Source organism: Camelina sativa, chromosome 11 (assembly GCF_030686135.1).
Source record: "Camelina sativa cultivar CO46 ecotype springtype chromosome 11, ASM3068613v1".
In the NCBI taxonomy this organism is placed as follows: domain Eukaryota; kingdom Viridiplantae; phylum Streptophyta; class Magnoliopsida; order Brassicales; family Brassicaceae; genus Camelina; species Camelina sativa.
The window spans coordinates 13,349,381-13,366,639 of record NC_141890.1 but is presented as its reverse complement, the minus strand read 5'-3'; the positions used below and the strand labels follow the sequence as shown (position 1 = coordinate 13,366,639).

Here is a 17,259-nt window from a genome sequence, read left to right as displayed (position 1 = left end):
CGTTTGATTTAGTAAAAGATGATATTCAAACCATTTGGGTCCTACTTTTTTTTATTTATTATCTTTGGTGATTTGTGAATGTGATTAAGGAACTAAAGCGAGACCAACAACACCATACATATACATTATACGTGTGGATTCATTATAATATTCAGATTTCTTTTTCATTTTAGTACTATGGTTTTGTATTTAAGATCTTTACTAGTTTATTTCCTTTTTGATTTCATAAATAGTTTAATGTACTAATAAACAACACAAATTTCAACGTAAGAAATAAACCGAAACAAAGTTAAATCACTGAGTTTTGACTTTGAGATATAACACATTATGTAAAAAAAAATTATCTTAAACACTGTAAATACAATGAATTTTTCTTTTGTGGAATATGTATGATGTATCCCAATGTGATAGGTAAAGTTATGGAGCATTAGTTACGAAACATTGAAGAATATGTGTGTCAGAGATTGAATTGGAGAGTAAGTCTTACCAAATTTTAAAATAAGAGTAACCAGAGAAATTTAGATGCCAATCACATCTCTGATCTAATTTTTTTTTTCTTTCTTTTATATAAAAACGATGGTAATGTAATAATGAAATGGTGTGAGAGGTGTAGGCAAAATGATGGAGGGATGATCGAACGGCTGAGAATTTGGAGTGCGATTAGATAGATGTAAAAGACACAAAAAAAAGTCATGCCCCAGTCGTGCTTTACAAATCTCACAAATTTTCATTTTCATTTTCATACGCTTAATAGCAACACAACTACTAGTCTACTACGGCAACAATGTCCATCAACCTTATATAATTTAGTAGTAATCACTTTTGCATCTTCAAAATTTAAGGTAGACAAAAGTGTGGTCACATTATAGTATTCTACCTAATATCTTTATTTCCACTCAAAACTATAATAATATAGATCAGATTGTGTACCCAATTTAAACCATCCAAAATATAACATAAGCTCTGTCTGCCCCAAGACATTACATAGGAATAGTTCTTGAAACATGTACCCTTTCTCCTAATTTGTCACTTTTGTTAAAATTCTGATATTAGACAGTAAAGGAAACAATCCAAACTCATTTACACAATATGGAGTTTAATGTATTTACTATGATACCGAGAAAATAGTCAAGAGAACTGGAAAGAGCAATTTGCTTTGATGATTTTCAGTTTCAGTTTTTTCTTATTTTCTTCATCTTCTTAAACTGCATGCACCAAAGAAAGAAATTGGAGTGTGCTGTTATTTAAAGAGCCATTAATTATAGATAACAATGAAACTAAGAGAAGAACTTACCATGTTGAGGACGATAATTCGAGCAAACAGAGAAGCTAAGTCAGTGAAAAAGGTAAAAGAATGTTGCACATAGTCCATATATATCACCACGGTGTGCTTTCTCGATTATTATCTGTGTGTCCACCACTATGTATCCGACAAAGAGAAAGAGTCCAAGGTATTGCTGCAAAATGAGAATGTAAGTTAATATATATACAAACAAGTTTTGTCTAGAATGAACATACAATTCTCTCCTTCCCTCTTGAAGTTTAAATCTTTACCTCAAACATGAAGAAAAATGCAGAAACTCACCAAACTGTTAAACTGTCGAAAGAGCATCGATCGGCATGACTCTTAAGCAAAAGCTTCCTTCTTCGTTCTGGATAACGTTAAAACGCTCGCTTACTATTTCGGTACAGACCGGAAATAACCAATGTTTGGGATCTATAGGAGATGGTTAAGATAGGTTATTGAATTATGAGATAAGACTTTATAAACCATTTTCATCACTACTCTACTCATATATTTGTGAGTTGTGTGACCAAGACACATAGACAAGAGTGATAAATAAGGAAACTTTTGTATGGATTTTGCTAAAAAAATTACTTTATTGAGAAAACCTATAGAGAGCATACCTAAGATAAGATAAGCGTTCACATTTTGATTTTGCTAATAAAAAATAACATTGAAACTTATTAGACTTTAATTTGGAGTTACCGACTAATTTAAAAGTGTAGACCATCAATCATTCTTGCTCTTAGTTGTGTGGAGGGGAGTTGGGAACAATGCGAGCGCAGTTATCCTTGAGGAGAGGAGGGAATAACGGGTTCAACGGAAACATATGAGGCCAACAGTTGGCATCTAAGGTCGAAAACGCTTTGCAACATGCGATTCGAATTTTCCGGAGAAAATTGATTTGGCGATCTCGAGCACACATCCTTCAACACTGAAGAGAGACGACCAACATTTTTCAAGATCAATAGGTGAGCCCGGTGTGAAAAGTCCTGGAAGCATTTGAGCTACTCCTTGAGTGGCAAAAGTGGCAGAACATAGGGAAACAATTAAGAAGATTGAGACAACAGTTTTGCTTGCCATCTTTCTTGTTATTATTCAACCTTTCCTTTTCTTTCTTTTTGGTTTTGTTTTAGACTTAGATGCTTGGGATGGTTTTGGGATTACAAGAAAATCAGAATTTATAGGATCAGGAAACAAGATTCTATTTCATAAACGGAAGAGTAACATATCAGTTGTAAATGTAGTTTCAATATGTAACTCATGTTTAAGTTTGATGTATTAAACTTTGTTACATTAATTTGAGTTGACTTGTGTAAATGTAGTGTTTGTTTGTTTAAGTTTTGAAACCGAAGATGTGAAGCTAATAATTTTCATTTCACCCAAACCGGGTTAAGGTAGTATATGGTGGATTGGTACAATAACAACTGCAAATTTATAAGGTCCAAACTAACCAAACTGAAACTGTTAAAACTGTTAAACTGTTAAACTCACCAGCTTTCATAAGGTCCAAAGATCTTAGAGGCAGTTATTACCAACCAAAAGATGGTCATGCAACGAGAAATTGAAGCTCCGAGGTAAAGATCTCTACGACTTGCCAACATTGCTGCAGCAGAGAAACACGCAAATGCTACTGCTGTTCCCACAAATGCAGTGATCAGGACGCTGGTAAAAAGAAGGAAACACAAACATTCAACACTGTGTCAGATCCTAGCTAGAAGCTTGTACAGAGGGTTTCTCTTTGAAGATATGAACAGAGAAATCACACCTTGAATCAAAATTAATGACCACTTTGATCACGGGACCAACTGAAGCACCTTTAAGAAGGGCTTATAGAAACAGAATTGAGAGCCGTTTTGCTGCATCAAAAGAAAACATTGGATAGAGTTTAAGGAAGGAAACAAGATCGTAAGAGATTAGAGTTAGGGCACATCGTCAAATCAATAAGTGTTAAGTGATGAAACGAAACACCCATAATGATGCATATGAAGGAGTGAAGCGCAACCAGAACATGGTTCCAGTGAATCCAAGAGTAGTGACTTGTCCACCGGTATTATATAGCATATGGAGGTAAGCTCCAAAAGCAGACACAAGAAGAGCACAGCATAACGTGAGATAGACCTACACGTACGACGATGAACATAGAATCAAGAAACACCAATAAATTAAAATCTCTTAAAGAACTGCGTTTTTTGAACCAAGAAAAATACAAAAATTGAAACAAGATTACGAAACAAACTGTTGCATTGAAACGAAATGATTCAGTACGAATCTCTCATTCCAAGAAACAAACGCTTTGCTGAAAGTTTACGAAGACGTTACCCGCTTAAGATGATTCTGAACGGCGGGAGAGAAGTCACGGAAGTTTGTGAGAGATTAATAATAGCTCCAAATCCTACTGTTCTGAGAGTCCATTCTTGCTTTTGCTTGATTATGCTGCAGAGAAGGGAGCTTTCATATGCGAGACTTCCCATATTTATACGGTTCCTGTTTTTAACAAGTTCCAAGAACTACCCTTGTCTATGTGGATTTCCTCAGCAGAACCCACCAAAATGGCGGGATGGGTTTTTTTCAATACAGTCGTCAGTCGAGTCGATTGTGTGAAGTGAAAGAACCTTACGTAGTTCCACATATCTCAAATAAAGAAACGACATACATGTTAACTCTTCGATGACATCATGTCTCTTACAGTGGCTTTATTCAAGAACCACTTACTGAAACTGTGAGTGAACTGACGAAACAAAGAAAACCATAACAATGGCGTTGAATCTGCAACAGAAACACCTGATGCTTTAAAATATCTATGCAGAGAGGAGACTGTTTGAAACATGTACACTTATCACTTTGTCCTTTTGCTTAAAATTTTCACATTAGACAGTAGAGGAAACAGCCAAATCCAGAAGTGAAGAGGAGACAGACAAGAGTACACAAGTCATTTACAAAGTACAATCTAAAGTTTGTTGTATTAGTCACCACGAATAAACTAGCAAGTCAAGAGTCAAAGGGGAAAGTGGAAAGAAAGGATGGTTATTTAACATTCTGTTCTGGTGGTTTTAGTTTCTTCTTTTCCTCTTCTTCTCTTCTTCCTTATCTGCAGAGTTCTTCAACTGCACCAAAAAAAAAGGGAAAAATTTGATGTGTTGTTATACTTATAGATAGGGAGTGCTACTAAAGATGACCAATGATTAAAGAGAGACACTTACCATGATGATGAGAATTTGAACAAAGACAGCAACAAAATCAGTGAAAAGGGTCAGAGAATGTTTCACATAGTCCATGTCACCAAGGTGTGCTTTCTCTATTATCTCCTGTGTGTCCACCACCATGTATCCAACAAAGATCAAGAGTCCAAAATATAGCTGCCAATGATAATGTAGACGAAACACAAGTCAGTATTTCGATGAAGAACATACAAACAAAAACTGTACCCTTGTTGGGTATTGAAGACAGTTTACCTCAAACTTAAAGAAAGATGCAGAGCCTCCAAAGATCATAGAAGCAAACTGCAGCCACATAAGGATGGACAGACCAGAAGAAAGCATAGCTCCAAGGTAAAGGTACTCTCTACGCCTTGCCAACATTGCTGCAACCGAGAAACACACAAACGCCACTGCTGTTCCCACAAATGCAGTGATCAGGATGCTGGCAAACACAAACATCCAACAGTCAGCTCCAAAGAGACATTAGATTTGTGATTGCTTAAGAGGACATGGAAAAAAAAAAAAAGCATAGTAGCAACATTCACCTTGGGTCAACATCAATGGCTAATTTGATCAAAGGACCTACTGAAGCACCTTGAAGAACAGCAGAAACGAACAGAAGGGAAAGCCTCTTTGCTGCATTAAAGTAAAAAAATTAAGAGTTAAGGAAACAAGATTGTAAAACTTATAACATCTACAACAACAAGTGAAATAGATAAAACCCACATGATTGCTGATACGGAGGAGTGGAAAGCAACCACATCATGCTCCCAAAGCATCCGAAAGTGGTAAGAAGCCCACCAATATTCCATAGCATATGGAGGTAAGCTCCAAATGCAGATGCAACCAGAGCACAGCATAACGTCAGATAAACCTACAGATTAATTCCCACAACGAAACATAGTTATCAACAACACTGAGTACAACCCTTCACCTACACCAGTACCAACACAAAGGAACAAAAAGAAAAAAAAAATCCCAATTCGATTTTCACCATCAAAGAACAAAGCGAATCTACAGAAGCAAACAAATCATAGAAGATTGAAAAAATCAGAATCTTAAAACACGAAACGGTTCCAAATCAATCGTATAACGAATAACGATTCGAGGAACAACGACGACGAGAATCAATCAGATCCGAAGAACAAACTAACCCGCGTAAGATGATTCTGAACGGCCGGAGAGATCTGACGGAGGTTCTTGAGAGAATCATAGCTCCAACTCCTACGGTTCTGAGGGTCAAAGAAGGACGAGAACGACTCCATTGTTGCTTCTGCTTCGAGAGAATTGAAAATGCGATTCCCCAAAATCGAGACTTTCTATATATTTTTATAGAGAGAGTCAACAAGTCAATATTAATTTATCTAATTCCTATCCACTGAATGTAATTTGACTATAATACCCCTCAACTGACGATTTCGAAACTACACCCTTGTCCACGTGGAGTTCCAAAAAGGCTGGGATGGGCTTTTATTACGAGCCCATGAAAACAGTCACTTTCGTTGTTTGTTTCCAAGAGTGCAAAAACAAAAACGTTACGTAGTTTCCATTTCGGAGAAAGAAACGACATACATGTTACTCTTTCTCTTCCAACGACGATAACATAACATGTCGTCCTCTGTGTGCTTATTTAGAACCACTGGCTGAGAAGGAACTGTGAGGGAACGAATCATAAACAATGGCGTTGTTCTCCCCGCCAATCTCTTCTTCATCTCTTCAAAATCCTAATCTCATCCCCAAATTCTCATTCTCTCTCCTCTCCACTAACCGCTTCTCTCTCCTCTCCGTCACTCGAGCTTCTTCCTCCTCCTCCTCCGACAGTGGAACACCCTCTCCCAGTCCCACCACCGCGGTCGAGGCTCCTGAACCCGTAACAGTGATAGTTAAAGAGACTCCGCAACCAACAACACCTGTAACCGCCACCAGTAAAGATGGCGCCGTCGAAGGCGAAGAAGAGATGAAGACGACGGAGAGTGTTGTCAAATTCCAAGATGCGAAGTGGATTAATGGAACTTGGGATCTGAAACAGTTCGAGAAAAATGGAAAAACAGATTGGGATGCTGTAATCGTTTCTGGTTAGTTTGATTTGATCTCCCTTTATGGTTATTAATAATGTTGAATGAAACGAAATTTGAAATTTATGTTTTTTTTTTTTTTTTTTGGAAGAGGCAAAGAGAAGAAAATGGTTAGAAGAGAATCCAGAAACAACGAGTAACGACGAACCAGTGCTTTTCGATACATCGACTATCCCATGGTGGGCTTGGATGAAGAGATACCACTTACCTGAAGCTGAACTCCTCAATGGTTTCTTTTTGTTTCTTTCCTCTCAAATCCCGTTTAAAGATCAATGAGATGCACACAATTTACTAACACATATATGTTTGGTGTTAGGTCGTGCTGCGATGATAGGATTCTTCATGGCTTACTTTGTTGATAGTCTAACCGGAGTAGGACTTGTTGATCAAATGGGCAACTTCTTCTGCAAAACCCTCTTGTTTGTGTCTGTTGCTGGAGTTTTGTTCATTCGTAAGAATGAGGATGTGGATAAACTCAAGAGTTTGTTTGATGAGATGACTTTATATGACAAACAGTGGCAAGCAGCTTGGAAAGATGATGATGAGTCCTTGGGTTCAAAGAAGTGATCACAAAAAGATTCATGCTTTCTTTTTTTTTCTTTGAATGGTGTAATTAGGATATGATTCACTTACCAGATGTAATATGACGAGATTTTGAACCATTGTTTTCCCGATTTGGAATTCGAGTTAGATTTTTCTGTAATGAACCAGGCTTTGATTCCTCTGCCATTAGTTGTCCTATTTTAAGTTCGATTTGACCGGCGGGGAAGAGTATGAGAACTTATCATCATCATTGGGTTCAAAAAAGTGAAACAAAGTAGTCGTGTTATTAGTCAAACAAAAAGCTTAAGGAGATCTTGAAGAACTCACAAACAGATAACTATTGAACTATTGAATGCGTTGTTGCCGAGTGTATTCCCAGAGGGCGATGGCGCCGCTGACATGAACATTGAGGGACCTAACAACTCCAAGTTGTGGGATCTCGATACAAGCGTCTAGTATATGGATTATATCCACAGGGATGCCTTCCTTTTCACGACCCAGCACCAAAACCTTGCAACAGAGAGAACAAGGAACAAAAGTGATTTTTTGTTTAGCTCTTATGGGAAAGCGACAAGTGAGAGCAAACAAAAGCCTGTGTTCGTTCTTGTGTTACCGTCTTCTTTGGGAATTGGTGTTTGTCTAGTGAAATGCTGTTTGCTGTCTGTTCCAGTCCCAATATTGAGAACCCTTCCCGCTTCTTCTTCTCCAAGAAGAGTTTCAAACTGTTCACTGGGACTTCCATGATTGGAACCCATTTCTCAGCAGTCACACTGCAGAAAAGAGAAAAACTCTTGTAACCTCTCCCACCGTCCTTTTGATGATACAGTCATTACAGAGATGACTAGAAATTATAGCCATACCTGATTAGTTGGAACTGTTTGTCATGTATTATGTTTGCATCTGCAACAACTAGACCTGACGCTTTAAACACCTGCAAGAGATGCAGAGACTGAATGTTACAGCTGAACTAGATACAAGACTCCTAACTTCCTTTTCTTCCTTGGAATGCAGAAATGGCAAGGAAACACACAAAGAAAATGATAGCTATACCTCACATGTCCGCGCTAATCCAGCAAGATTAGGAATACGATCAACCAATGAAGCCACAAGGATCAAACTCTGTCGATCAGATTTCAACCTTTCGACCTCCATACTTCTAGATCGTAAGAGCTGACTAACGAGCTCATCTTCTTTCTCCATTTCTGAAAAAGTTACTCGTGTTGGTACATAATAATGTTTAACAATAATAATATTGAGTGAGACAGCTATATAATTTTTGCATACCAAAGAGCCGCTTGTAAGTTTCCCCATTTCGGAGCACAGAAGTTGAGCTAGCATCTTGCTTCTCATGTTTGGAAAGAGTGATCTTCTTCTGGAAGTCCAACGAAGATGGCTCAGAAAGCTTTTGTTCATCTGTATTGGACATGATCAACCGACGGTTGGGCTCTTCATTCATCTTGAAGCCTTCATTCTTAATGGTAACTACATCCTTTGCCATGGAAGCACGGAGATCTTCCCTTACATCCTGCAAGACTTGAAGATAAGATAGAGAGACAGAAACTGAAAAATGAAAACATTGTTAAATATGTCTAATTGCTTACATTCAGAAAAGAGAGCACGTTGTCCATGAGGCATGTTGGAACACATTCAAACTCACTATCCTGCACAACCACCACGAAATTATTTAAATGTAAAATGGCATTAAAATCCGAAAGCAGCTTTGTGCAATTATAACAACCAAATGTCGAAGGATGAGCAGGAACCACAAAAAATATTCTCAAATTCTCAATAATGTCTGTAAATTTCAATTACGCCATTGCTACAAGAGCATTGTTACCTCAACACGATTGACGAAAACACCAGCCGGAGTAGCAGATGTGCTGGGATCATAAGCATCAAGAAATCCTTCCATTGATGCTCGCAATCTAGACCGGGAGAAATAATTCACAAGTGAATTTGTGTAATAAACCAAAACTTTCTAGATGGCTTTGTTCACAAAAGATTGTTTCTATGACCAACAGGAAAGAGTGTAATCACACTGAGTATAACCACACACCTCGAACAATCAGGATTCTTGTCCAGGTAAGACTTCAAATTCTCAAAAGAAAGTTTCTCCAGGGATATTGTTTGAGAGGATGCCGACTCCACAGGGGGAAATAGTCTAAAGAGTACTCGATGCACTAATAACTGCCAAACCCCAAAAGAAAATGGAATAAGACTGATACTCAACTTAAGCTAACATCTACCAAAAAAAAATCAGATGGCATCTATGTAAGACCAACCTGAGCGAAACCACGTAAGCTATGATGATGAGAAGTTAATAACGGTATTATTGGGGGAAGAAGCTCTCTCAGGTGTGTCTGTTGAGCTGTCTTTTCGGCATGGAGGATGATATTGGCTGCTACAAAGACATAGGACGAGAGAGCTTGCTGCAGATAATAAGAGAACATCTATCAATATATTGAACTGGAAATTCTTACAAAATACTTCATTTTACTTTAAACTTTTAAGTGTATTTTGCGTAATTTACCTGAGCTTTAGAGTCATAATTTTGTAATATTGGAACTAACTGCTCTTTAACCTGTGATACAACAACCAATTAATAGTTACTTTAGAAAAGAAAAAAAACAAAAAACGTGTAACAACACAGCTCGTTAGGATAGGAAACTGTTTATAGTTTGATTACAAATTTGCTTTTGGAAACGCATAGAGTAGATACCTACCAATGCTGGAAATTTCAGGTATATGTTGATGGCAAATGTTTCCAGGTATTGTCGAACAGCAGGCAGGTTATTTCTCTGCAAGCAAACACAAAACACCAAAAACTTATATTCAAGGCACTGACACTTGTCTAGTCATCAACGCAGCAATCGTTTCCTATACTAGTTTCTGTCCGAATAATTTCTCATGCATAAAAATGTGCGGGCTACATAGCTTTTAGTCTGTTATTGTAAACTTACATGTAAGCATATGTGCACACTGTCCATAACTTGGAGAACAATGTCATTGCTGACAAATCGCGACATAATGCATATCATCTGCCAAGCACGTATTTTCCGTCTATGGATCTGTTACAGGAACCAGAAATTACAGTTGAAGTGGTTTGTCACATGAAATAATTTATCGTTCACCAAGTGTCCATCTAAAACTTGATGAAGGAACATAAAGGAAAGAAATGCAACACTTACTGCACTATACTTCTTGTAAAGCTCCTTTGACAAGTCTTTATCATGCACCTGCGCATATCATTATATTTAGATTTTCAGCACATTGTCGGTCCTGCTAATTGTTTTATCAATATTTTGTGAAAACTAACAAACAATAAGTACCGCTGCATCAAGAAGCTCCAGCAGAAACAATTTTCCAGCCACGAGAGCATCTTGACAGTCTTGATTTTGACTTTCTGGTTCAACTACATAGGCCAAATTAGCCAGCTTCTGAAACAGACCAGCAACAGAGACACGTGCATATAACTCCGTGTTGATGAAAAGCTGAGGAAAAGTACAGAATGTGTCACCTTAAAAGTCAAATATTCTACCAAATCTATCAATCCATCATCTGTTAAAGCTGAATCTTACTTCTGTCAGTTCAGGGTCTGGACTTTTTGCCAATAATGATACTTCAGTTCTTGCATCATTATTGTCAGATAATTCAGCTTCAAAATCTTCATCAAATGCAACTAAAATAATAATAAAGCGGTAAGCAAATCAATATCACAAATTCATTGCAATAACAGCTTGAGAGAAAAAATAAAAGCCATTACAGACCAGAACCATAGAGAGTCAGGAGCCTCAATTCTTTAATATAGTACTTTATCGTCCTTGGGTACATGAGCCAGAGTCCTGTCAGGTGCAAGGCCGCAAGGCGAATTGTGCGTGGGCTTTTCTGACCTTCCTCGAGTACTTTTTCAACGAACTGTGAAACAATACATTGCATATAACAAACATTTTTTTCCTCTACGGTACGGTTTCCTCAATTAATTTAATTAGAAAGGGTTGATGCATACCCACTTCAGCGGACCATGTCCATCTTCAGCTATGTGCATGTCTTTATTACTAAACAAAGAAGAATGCAACACAGAAGACAAAAGCGCAGCAATAGGTGCAACCCTCCTTTTCTTGCAGCTGATATGCAATATCCAACATGATTTGACCAACTGCCACATCGTCTGCTTGCAACGCATCACAAGAAATGAAATATACATTAATTCTTCATAAAGGATAAACACAACATTTCCATCCACTTTAGATGAAAAAATCATTACAAAACCTGAGTATCCACACCCAAGAAACCATCCAAAGATGAGTTCTCAGACGCAAGTATCCCCAACGCGAGTCTGACAGATTTCAGCATAGGCAAAGCGGAACCCTCCCCTGCATTTTCAAGGCTGCCAAATCGTAAAGAGAATATTAGAGGTCATACAAAATAATCTAAGCATTACATCCTAGGAAATATCCAAAAGTCGACTCAAAAGTAGCAGAAAGAAATTAGGTTGTATTTGAAATCTACTAGAGTTAACACTGACGATAGAGAAAATCTTCTCTGATACTTATATGTGTCTTTAATATTTGTATCCTCTCAAAAGAATGAGAAAATGCCAAATCAACCGAAAAAAGCTTAAGGTAACGACAACTAAGAGTATGAAAATGAAAAACCAAATTTATCAAACGTCCCACCTCTCTACAATATCCTGAAAAATGCTTTTAACCGTATCATCTGAGAAGAACGACGTTCTATCCCCTGGAATACGTCTGGCATCAAGAATATGCATGACTGATAGCAGAGACTCCACACAAAGCCACTGAATCAAATATAAAAGGATCAGAGACTCAGAATTTTCCTTTGGCCATCGAAAAGCAAAACTCCACGTATAAGAAGAATCTTGTAATATCTATAACTCCACTGGTAAACGTCTATAGCTTTGTCAAATAATAAAATATGTATCACCTTCCAGCTTAGCAGAACTGCCCTCCTACTTCTTACTAGAAGTCCTGCTGTGAGAAGATGATTAATGTTATGGAGGAAAGCTGGAACCGAAACTTGTAACCAAAATTCACCATCTACCATGGATAACAATGTATTATCGTTTTCTAATAGGTTGAAAGCTCCAGCTGAGCACAAGGACACAAATGCATTCAATACTGCAGCTAGCGCCTCAAACGCTGCAAGATTGACCTCAGCTGCAGCCTGGTCATAAACATTTATAAGTTAATTAATGCAACGTGATTCCATAGGAGATACGAAAAAATTCAGAGCTTTGCACATTCCATACATCTTACAAAACTTAGAAAATTCAGAGGCAGGGCAGTACCTCAGAATTACAAATTTGAGATGATATGGTATGCTGGGTGAACTTCCAAAAGAAAGCCAATGCTAGTTTGACTTCAACACCACTAGTGACTTGGGCACAGTATGACGAGATCCACCCAATAGTTTTCACCAACGTTACCTGCTCATCATAAAGAACTGGCATGAAACTTGTTCGATGTCGTAGTCATGTTACTACAAGGAACTGAGCTTGCGGAAATTTGTATGTTAATAGCCCTAAAAATACGAGAGAAAAAAAAAAACAAAAATCATACAGCTTCTAGTACAGCTGTTGTAGAAGGACCAGATAGCCGGCGTTGACTTGGACCCCCTAGTTTTCCTATAACAGAACCAGACAGAACGGCATTCTCCACAGTAGTGTGAGACCAAAATATTGAACAAGATGACTCAGCAAATGGAATCAGCTCCTTCTGTATTGTCAGGCCAGGAAAGAACCATCATAGTAAGCCAAGTTAGTGAGAGGACAATTATATCATTGTGTATCAAGAAAATTTGAAGTGTTGGCACACTGTTTTCTGTTTACCAGAATCGATAAGAGAACAACAGCAAACTTTTTCTTTATAATTGAAGCATCATCAACAATCTGTTTGCCGGTTTTCTCAACAGAAGCAATGCACAACTTGCTTTTAACCGAAGAACTAAGCTCAGAAATTCCATCTTGCATGTTCTGGAGCTCCAAAAGCATACTCAGAATAAATATTAAAAACTTCGTAGGTCCTCGTTCTAAATGATTCTTCTCTTGGAAAAAATCATGGCCGCTATTTTGCACAAACTGCAGAAATAGAGATGATTCTCAAATAATGGCAAAAAAAAAGAGATGATTCTCAAATTTGCAACGCGGTACACCTAAAAGTATTCAATATGGTAAATAACTACTAGAATTTTTTTTCGTTGACAAGTCAAAATCAAAGTCAGGAACACAAACCATTATGATATCGGTGAGATGTTCTTCATTATTAATTATGAGGAAAAATACTCTTGCCCATCGTTTTGTTTGGGAATCCCATGCCTCCAAGTCATCATCATCAAAACTCTCACCATGATCACTGATAAATCCTTTCAGATACTCATAAAGGCTCGCCAGAAGACGATTGCCATCACTACATAAACTGTTGGAAGTCTTTCTGTTGCTCCCCTGAAGCCATTCTAGCATCATTTTCCGCAATGAACCTGACATAGAAGAATGCACATGATGTTAGACGATAACCTTCAATTTGTTTTCCATATGTCAATAGTCTCCGGCTTACCATCATGGTCAGTGAACTCCCGAGGAATTGCTGAAACAAACTGCAATAGTGTTCCGAGAGGAACCATACAAGGGTTCACCGCAGAGGAAGCAGTTTCTAACACTTTTTGATAAACTAGAAAAAGAAAAAAAAAAACACAATCGAAAGAATGAGTTCTAGTCTGTTTCAAATAATGAGGGAGCCACAAAATAATAATTCCACATACGTATGATTAAAATTAACAAGCTAACTGATTAGTGACCTCGGATACGGTATTTATGATTAAAATGCTGTCTGCTGCTCTCTGCAACAAACTTCAAGACATCCAGTATATGTGTCATATCATCTTGACTTAAATGTTCACAAGAAGGTTCATCGGCAGTCCCAGAGAATTTATTTTCGAGATGCCACATTTCCTTGTCCCCATATCCTCCAACCACATCTGACGTAGAAACAATGCATTGTACGAGAGCCATAAATCCAGCTCTACCAAAAGACTGTTTCTTCGCAAGAGATGCCAAGTTGATCAAAAATCCAACTCGATTCCTATGAAACGAGTAAACAGTTCGATAAGCATAATGATAAATTTTATGGTTTAAATAATTCACAGCCCCTTGAGAACATATACAGCCGCACATGACCAATAACATATATACATGAAAGCAACGATAATTAAAAGATGGATTAGTAACTTAAAGACACCCTACCTTGGGTTGAGGCAACTTGTGTACGCACACACATATAGAGCTGCACCTTCAATTGTTCTTGAGGTATAGATTCCTTTCAGCCCTGGGAGAGCAGAATAAGCAAGAAATAAGTCTAGTTATCACTTCAGAAAGATGGCATTGGGAATAAATTTCTGCAAGAAGCACCTACCAAAATCCTTGTGGTGTATAGGATCATTCAAACCCTCTATGAAAGGCCCAAGTACGAAAGTTTGGGACATTGATTGTGTACATGTTTTATATCTTCTCCACTCGATACCTAGAAAAGACTCCATGACCGTGCACCTGACTACAATTTAAATAGATGTATTAGCAACAGAACTGATATGAAATGGAGGTCCGGATTTCAAAACGTGTGGCCAGCATGGATACTTTACTTTAAGTGATGCTCTATCCATGAGTAAAAGAGAAGTTTGGCCACAATGGGACCACTTCAGATACTGATTTATGTGATGAACAAGTGTAAAAATTTGTTTGAATTCTAATTACAATATCTCCAACAAGTAAACAGTACCTAGAGGGTTATCATGACGAAAGCCCCTATTCCAAAGAACCTCTAACCAATTCAAAATGTTAGTTTCTTCATCTGGAATTTCCATGTGACCATGATGAGAGTTACAGTCGGATTTCAAGGATCCATCATATCTGAGAGATGACTTGATTAATAAATCAATCTGAAAGGTAAAAAAGAAAAAAAAAACAATGAGCAGAGGAGAAAAGAATTAAGAGCAGAAAGTTTACACTACCAGAGAGATAAAAACCTGACCTGGTTACTCCATGCTGCCTCTACAAGGTGAGTGCCGTACTCTTCAAGCATCTCATACAGGAGCAGAAAAGCTTGCCACTCCTGCTGAGTGGACAACCCAGAGTCAACAGACCCATACAATTCTCCCACACCAAGCGACTTGGCTTCCTTTTCTGCCCACGTCTCCTTTCTTGTCAGGGACCGATGAACTGAATCCGCTTCAGGCTTCTTCTCAGAACCGGTCTTACTCACTTCACTTATAGATAAAACCGATTTTAGTATATGCAATGACTGCTTCCTTACTAAGCTCTCATCAACAACCTGAAAGGAAATGTGTTGTACTCATAGATGATCCTATAGTAAAAATTGGAGAATCTGTAAAAATAATGGGTATGTTTCCGTACCAAGCCTTTCTTGATTTCATCCCAAAACTCTTGTTCGGATCTAAAGTCAAATTCAACAGGGTCTTTTTCTGAAACGAAACTTTCAGTTTCATCTGTCCAAGAGCCAGTAGAAAGACACAAAGAGAGGACACTGTAAGCATCCCTTCTCTCCATTGGCCCAACCGAGAACAGCTTCTTGCAGCATTCCCAAATTCTTTTTTTAAATCCATTCCTGGAGTTTACAGCTCTAAAAATCATTAAAAAGGATAAAAGAAAGACTATCCTAAAAGCACATCATTTTTTGGTTCTTAGCCTCACCTTGAAAGTATGTACATATTTCCTTGGCGTGAGATCTTCAAAGAGGACTGAGAAGAGAATGCCTTGAAAACAGCAGGGAGGAGGAAACTAACAGCACACGAACGATGTTCTACACTTTGTGACAAAAGACGCTCAGTCGTATTACACAAATCCCATAGCATACCGGCTGCAAAACTTTCAACCTCTGGAGCTGCTTGGTGACTTTGAAAAGCAGCATTCAGTATCAAATTCAGAAGATGGCAAGACAGTGGAATCGGAAATGATCCAGACAAATTTGCAATGTAGTTTTCATCCATATTTACTGTATTCAAAGAATCACAAAGCAACAGCTCGCCCCACTTGATGAAATCTGATTCTTCGTGTTGAAGCATTCCCATCGAAACACCAGCTGATCTCATTAAAAAAGGCACCAAGCTCACTCCCAATATATCCAATACACTAGTCTCAATCACTACATCAAAGAACGATTGTACAATCTGGTACAATAATAAAGAAAAAAAAGTGACAAAATGATCAATAAGCTCAAGTTAATCTCAATTCCAAAATGATTATGACACCAAAAAAAAAACAAAAATTACCTCATTAAGCATATCCAAATCATATGCACGAACCATCTTCATGAGTGGAATAAACACTCTCCACACAAACAACTGCAACGCATTATGATTATCCGCAGCACCAAAACCTGCTTCAACCTCAAAAGACCCTCAATCACTCAAATTCCTCTAACTCTAACACACCAATCCGAAGATTCAAAATTAGGTGACTCACCAAAATTCTTAAGTAGATGACAAAGCCCAGCCACCAATGAAGCAATGTGGTTGCAATCATCAGAATCAAACCTCTTCTCCCCATTAACCGTATCCTATTTATAAATTAAAAAAAAAAACATGGAAGAAGCGTTTTCAAATCTTGAACTGAACAACCAAAAGCAAATCACTTTAGTGACACTGAAACAATAAAACCAATCAATCAAGTACCTCTAAACGAAAAGGCAACTCATTGATAAGTGATTCGAAAAGGGTCGAGGGAGATTCGCCTGTTGAGCTTAGAACACAGTCAAGAAACGCAGGAACTGCTGCTGGTGGAACTTGTTTGAAGCTCAAGGACAGTGAAGTTATCACAGAGGAACCCATAATGCTTAAACTTCGGAAAAAATGGAATTAGATAAGGAAACGTAGACGACTTCGAAATTGGTACAGAGCCTTTGTTTCGAAGGATCCCTATGTTTAAACCCTTTTGGCTCCCTTACTTTCAAATAATTTTCGCTAAGGACTGATTAAAACCCTAGTCGTCTAATTAGGGGAAAAAATTAGAATTTGCAAAGATATCCGTATAGTTTTCATATATTGCATAACAGTATTATTGATATGGGCTTTGAATTGATTCGAGTGCTTTGCTTCTTGTTGGGCCGCAACTTCAAAATATAAA

At 37.8% G+C, this 17,259-nt stretch overlaps 3 protein-coding genes and 2 pseudogenes across 6 annotated transcripts; 1 reads left to right on the top strand and 4 right to left on the bottom strand.

Annotated features, from left to right (window-relative positions):
- Positions 1–1,172: 1,172 nt before the first annotated feature.
- Positions 1,173–3,829, bottom strand: LOC109127276 (bax inhibitor 1-like; annotated as a pseudogene).
- Positions 2,025–2,373, bottom strand: LOC109127645 (uncharacterized; annotated as a pseudogene).
- Positions 3,830–4,135: 306 nt separating the features above from the next.
- On the bottom strand, positions 4,136–5,871 carry LOC104723333 (bax inhibitor 1). The gene is made up of 6 exons (XM_010441680.3): positions 5,640–5,871; positions 5,212–5,359; positions 5,031–5,121; positions 4,741–4,927; positions 4,489–4,644; positions 4,136–4,392 (listed from the first exon to the last, which is right to left on the bottom strand). The coding sequence occupies exons 1-6, from the start codon at positions 5,748–5,750 to the stop codon at positions 4,339–4,341; spliced, it is 747 nt and encodes a 248-aa protein (XP_010439982.2). The 5' UTR covers positions 5,751–5,871; the 3' UTR covers positions 4,136–4,338.
- Positions 5,872–6,043: 172 nt separating this feature from the next.
- LOC104723332 (light-harvesting complex-like protein 3 isotype 1, chloroplastic) lies at positions 6,044–7,263 on the top strand. Its single transcript, XM_010441679.3, has 3 exons — positions 6,044–6,560; positions 6,652–6,789; positions 6,877–7,263. Exons 1-3 carry the CDS (start codon positions 6,164–6,166, stop codon positions 7,125–7,127), a joined length of 786 nt encoding a protein of 261 aa, XP_010439981.2. The 5' UTR covers positions 6,044–6,163; the 3' UTR covers positions 7,128–7,263.
- On the bottom strand, positions 6,991–17,125 carry LOC104723330 (uncharacterized). 4 transcript variants are annotated; one of them, XM_087474586.1, is made up of 36 exons: positions 16,809–17,109; positions 16,600–16,693; positions 16,407–16,516; positions 15,829–16,304; positions 15,532–15,742; positions 15,149–15,448; positions 14,897–15,056; positions 14,534–14,671; positions 14,365–14,446; positions 13,920–14,203; positions 13,679–13,792; positions 13,357–13,601; positions 12,955–13,203; positions 12,686–12,841; positions 12,415–12,552; positions 12,051–12,290; positions 11,780–11,904; positions 11,373–11,490; positions 11,110–11,271; positions 10,871–11,018; positions 10,682–10,782; positions 10,433–10,594; positions 10,292–10,339; positions 10,064–10,171; positions 9,827–9,901; positions 9,634–9,684; positions 9,386–9,532; positions 9,160–9,290; positions 8,941–9,028; positions 8,705–8,764; positions 8,388–8,628; positions 8,154–8,305; positions 7,964–8,034; positions 7,717–7,873; positions 7,431–7,613; positions 6,991–7,298 (listed from the first exon to the last, which is right to left on the bottom strand). In XM_087474586.1, the coding sequence occupies exons 1-35, from the start codon at positions 16,962–16,964 to the stop codon at positions 7,449–7,451; spliced, it is 5,463 nt and encodes a 1,820-aa protein (XP_087330712.1). In that variant the 5' UTR covers positions 16,965–17,109; the 3' UTR covers positions 6,991–7,298; positions 7,431–7,448. The 4 variants fall into 4 exon arrangements, with proteins under 4 accessions (XP_087330712.1, XP_087330713.1, XP_087330711.1 ...); XM_087474587.1 differs by lacking the exon at positions 6,991–7,298 and having other exon boundaries at positions 7,333–7,613; positions 16,407–16,513; positions 16,809–17,125; XM_087474585.1 differs by lacking the exon at positions 6,991–7,298 and having other exon boundaries at positions 7,333–7,613.
- Positions 17,126–17,259: the final 134 nt, after the last annotated feature.

Coding starts and splice junctions, on each gene's coding strand:
- LOC104723332 (XM_010441679.3), top strand. CDS start 6,164: ATGGCGTTGTTCTCCCCGCCAATCTCTTCTTCATCTCTTCAAAATCCT. Junction 6,561..6,651: donor GGATGCTGTAATCGTTTCTG/GTTAGTTTGATT, acceptor TTTTTTTGGAAG/AGGCAAAGAGAAGAAAATGG. Junction 6,790..6,876: donor TGAAGCTGAACTCCTCAATG/GTTTCTTTTTGT, acceptor GTTTGGTGTTAG/GTCGTGCTGCGATGATAGGA.
- LOC104723330 (XM_087474586.1), bottom strand. CDS start 16,964: ATGGGTTCCTCTGTGATAACTTCACTGTCCTTGAGCTTCAAACAAGTT. Junction 8,765..8,940: donor TTTTCGTCAATCGTGTTGAG/GTAACAATGCTC, acceptor GTGGTTGTGCAG/GATAGTGAGTTTGAATGTGT. Junction 8,306..8,387: donor AACTTACAAGCGGCTCTTTG/GTATGCAAAAAT, acceptor TAACTTTTTCAG/AAATGGAGAAAGAAGATGAG.
- LOC104723333 (XM_010441680.3), bottom strand. CDS start 5,750: ATGGAGTCGTTCTCGTCCTTCTTTGACCCTCAGAACCGTAGGAGTTGG. Junction 5,122..5,211: donor TCCTCCGTATCAGCAATCAT/GTGGGTTTTATC, acceptor ACTTTAATGCAG/CAAAGAGGCTTTCCCTTCTG. Junction 4,393..4,488: donor TTCAAATTCTCATCATCATG/GTAAGTGTCTCT, acceptor TTTTTGGTGCAG/TTGAAGAACTCTGCAGATAA.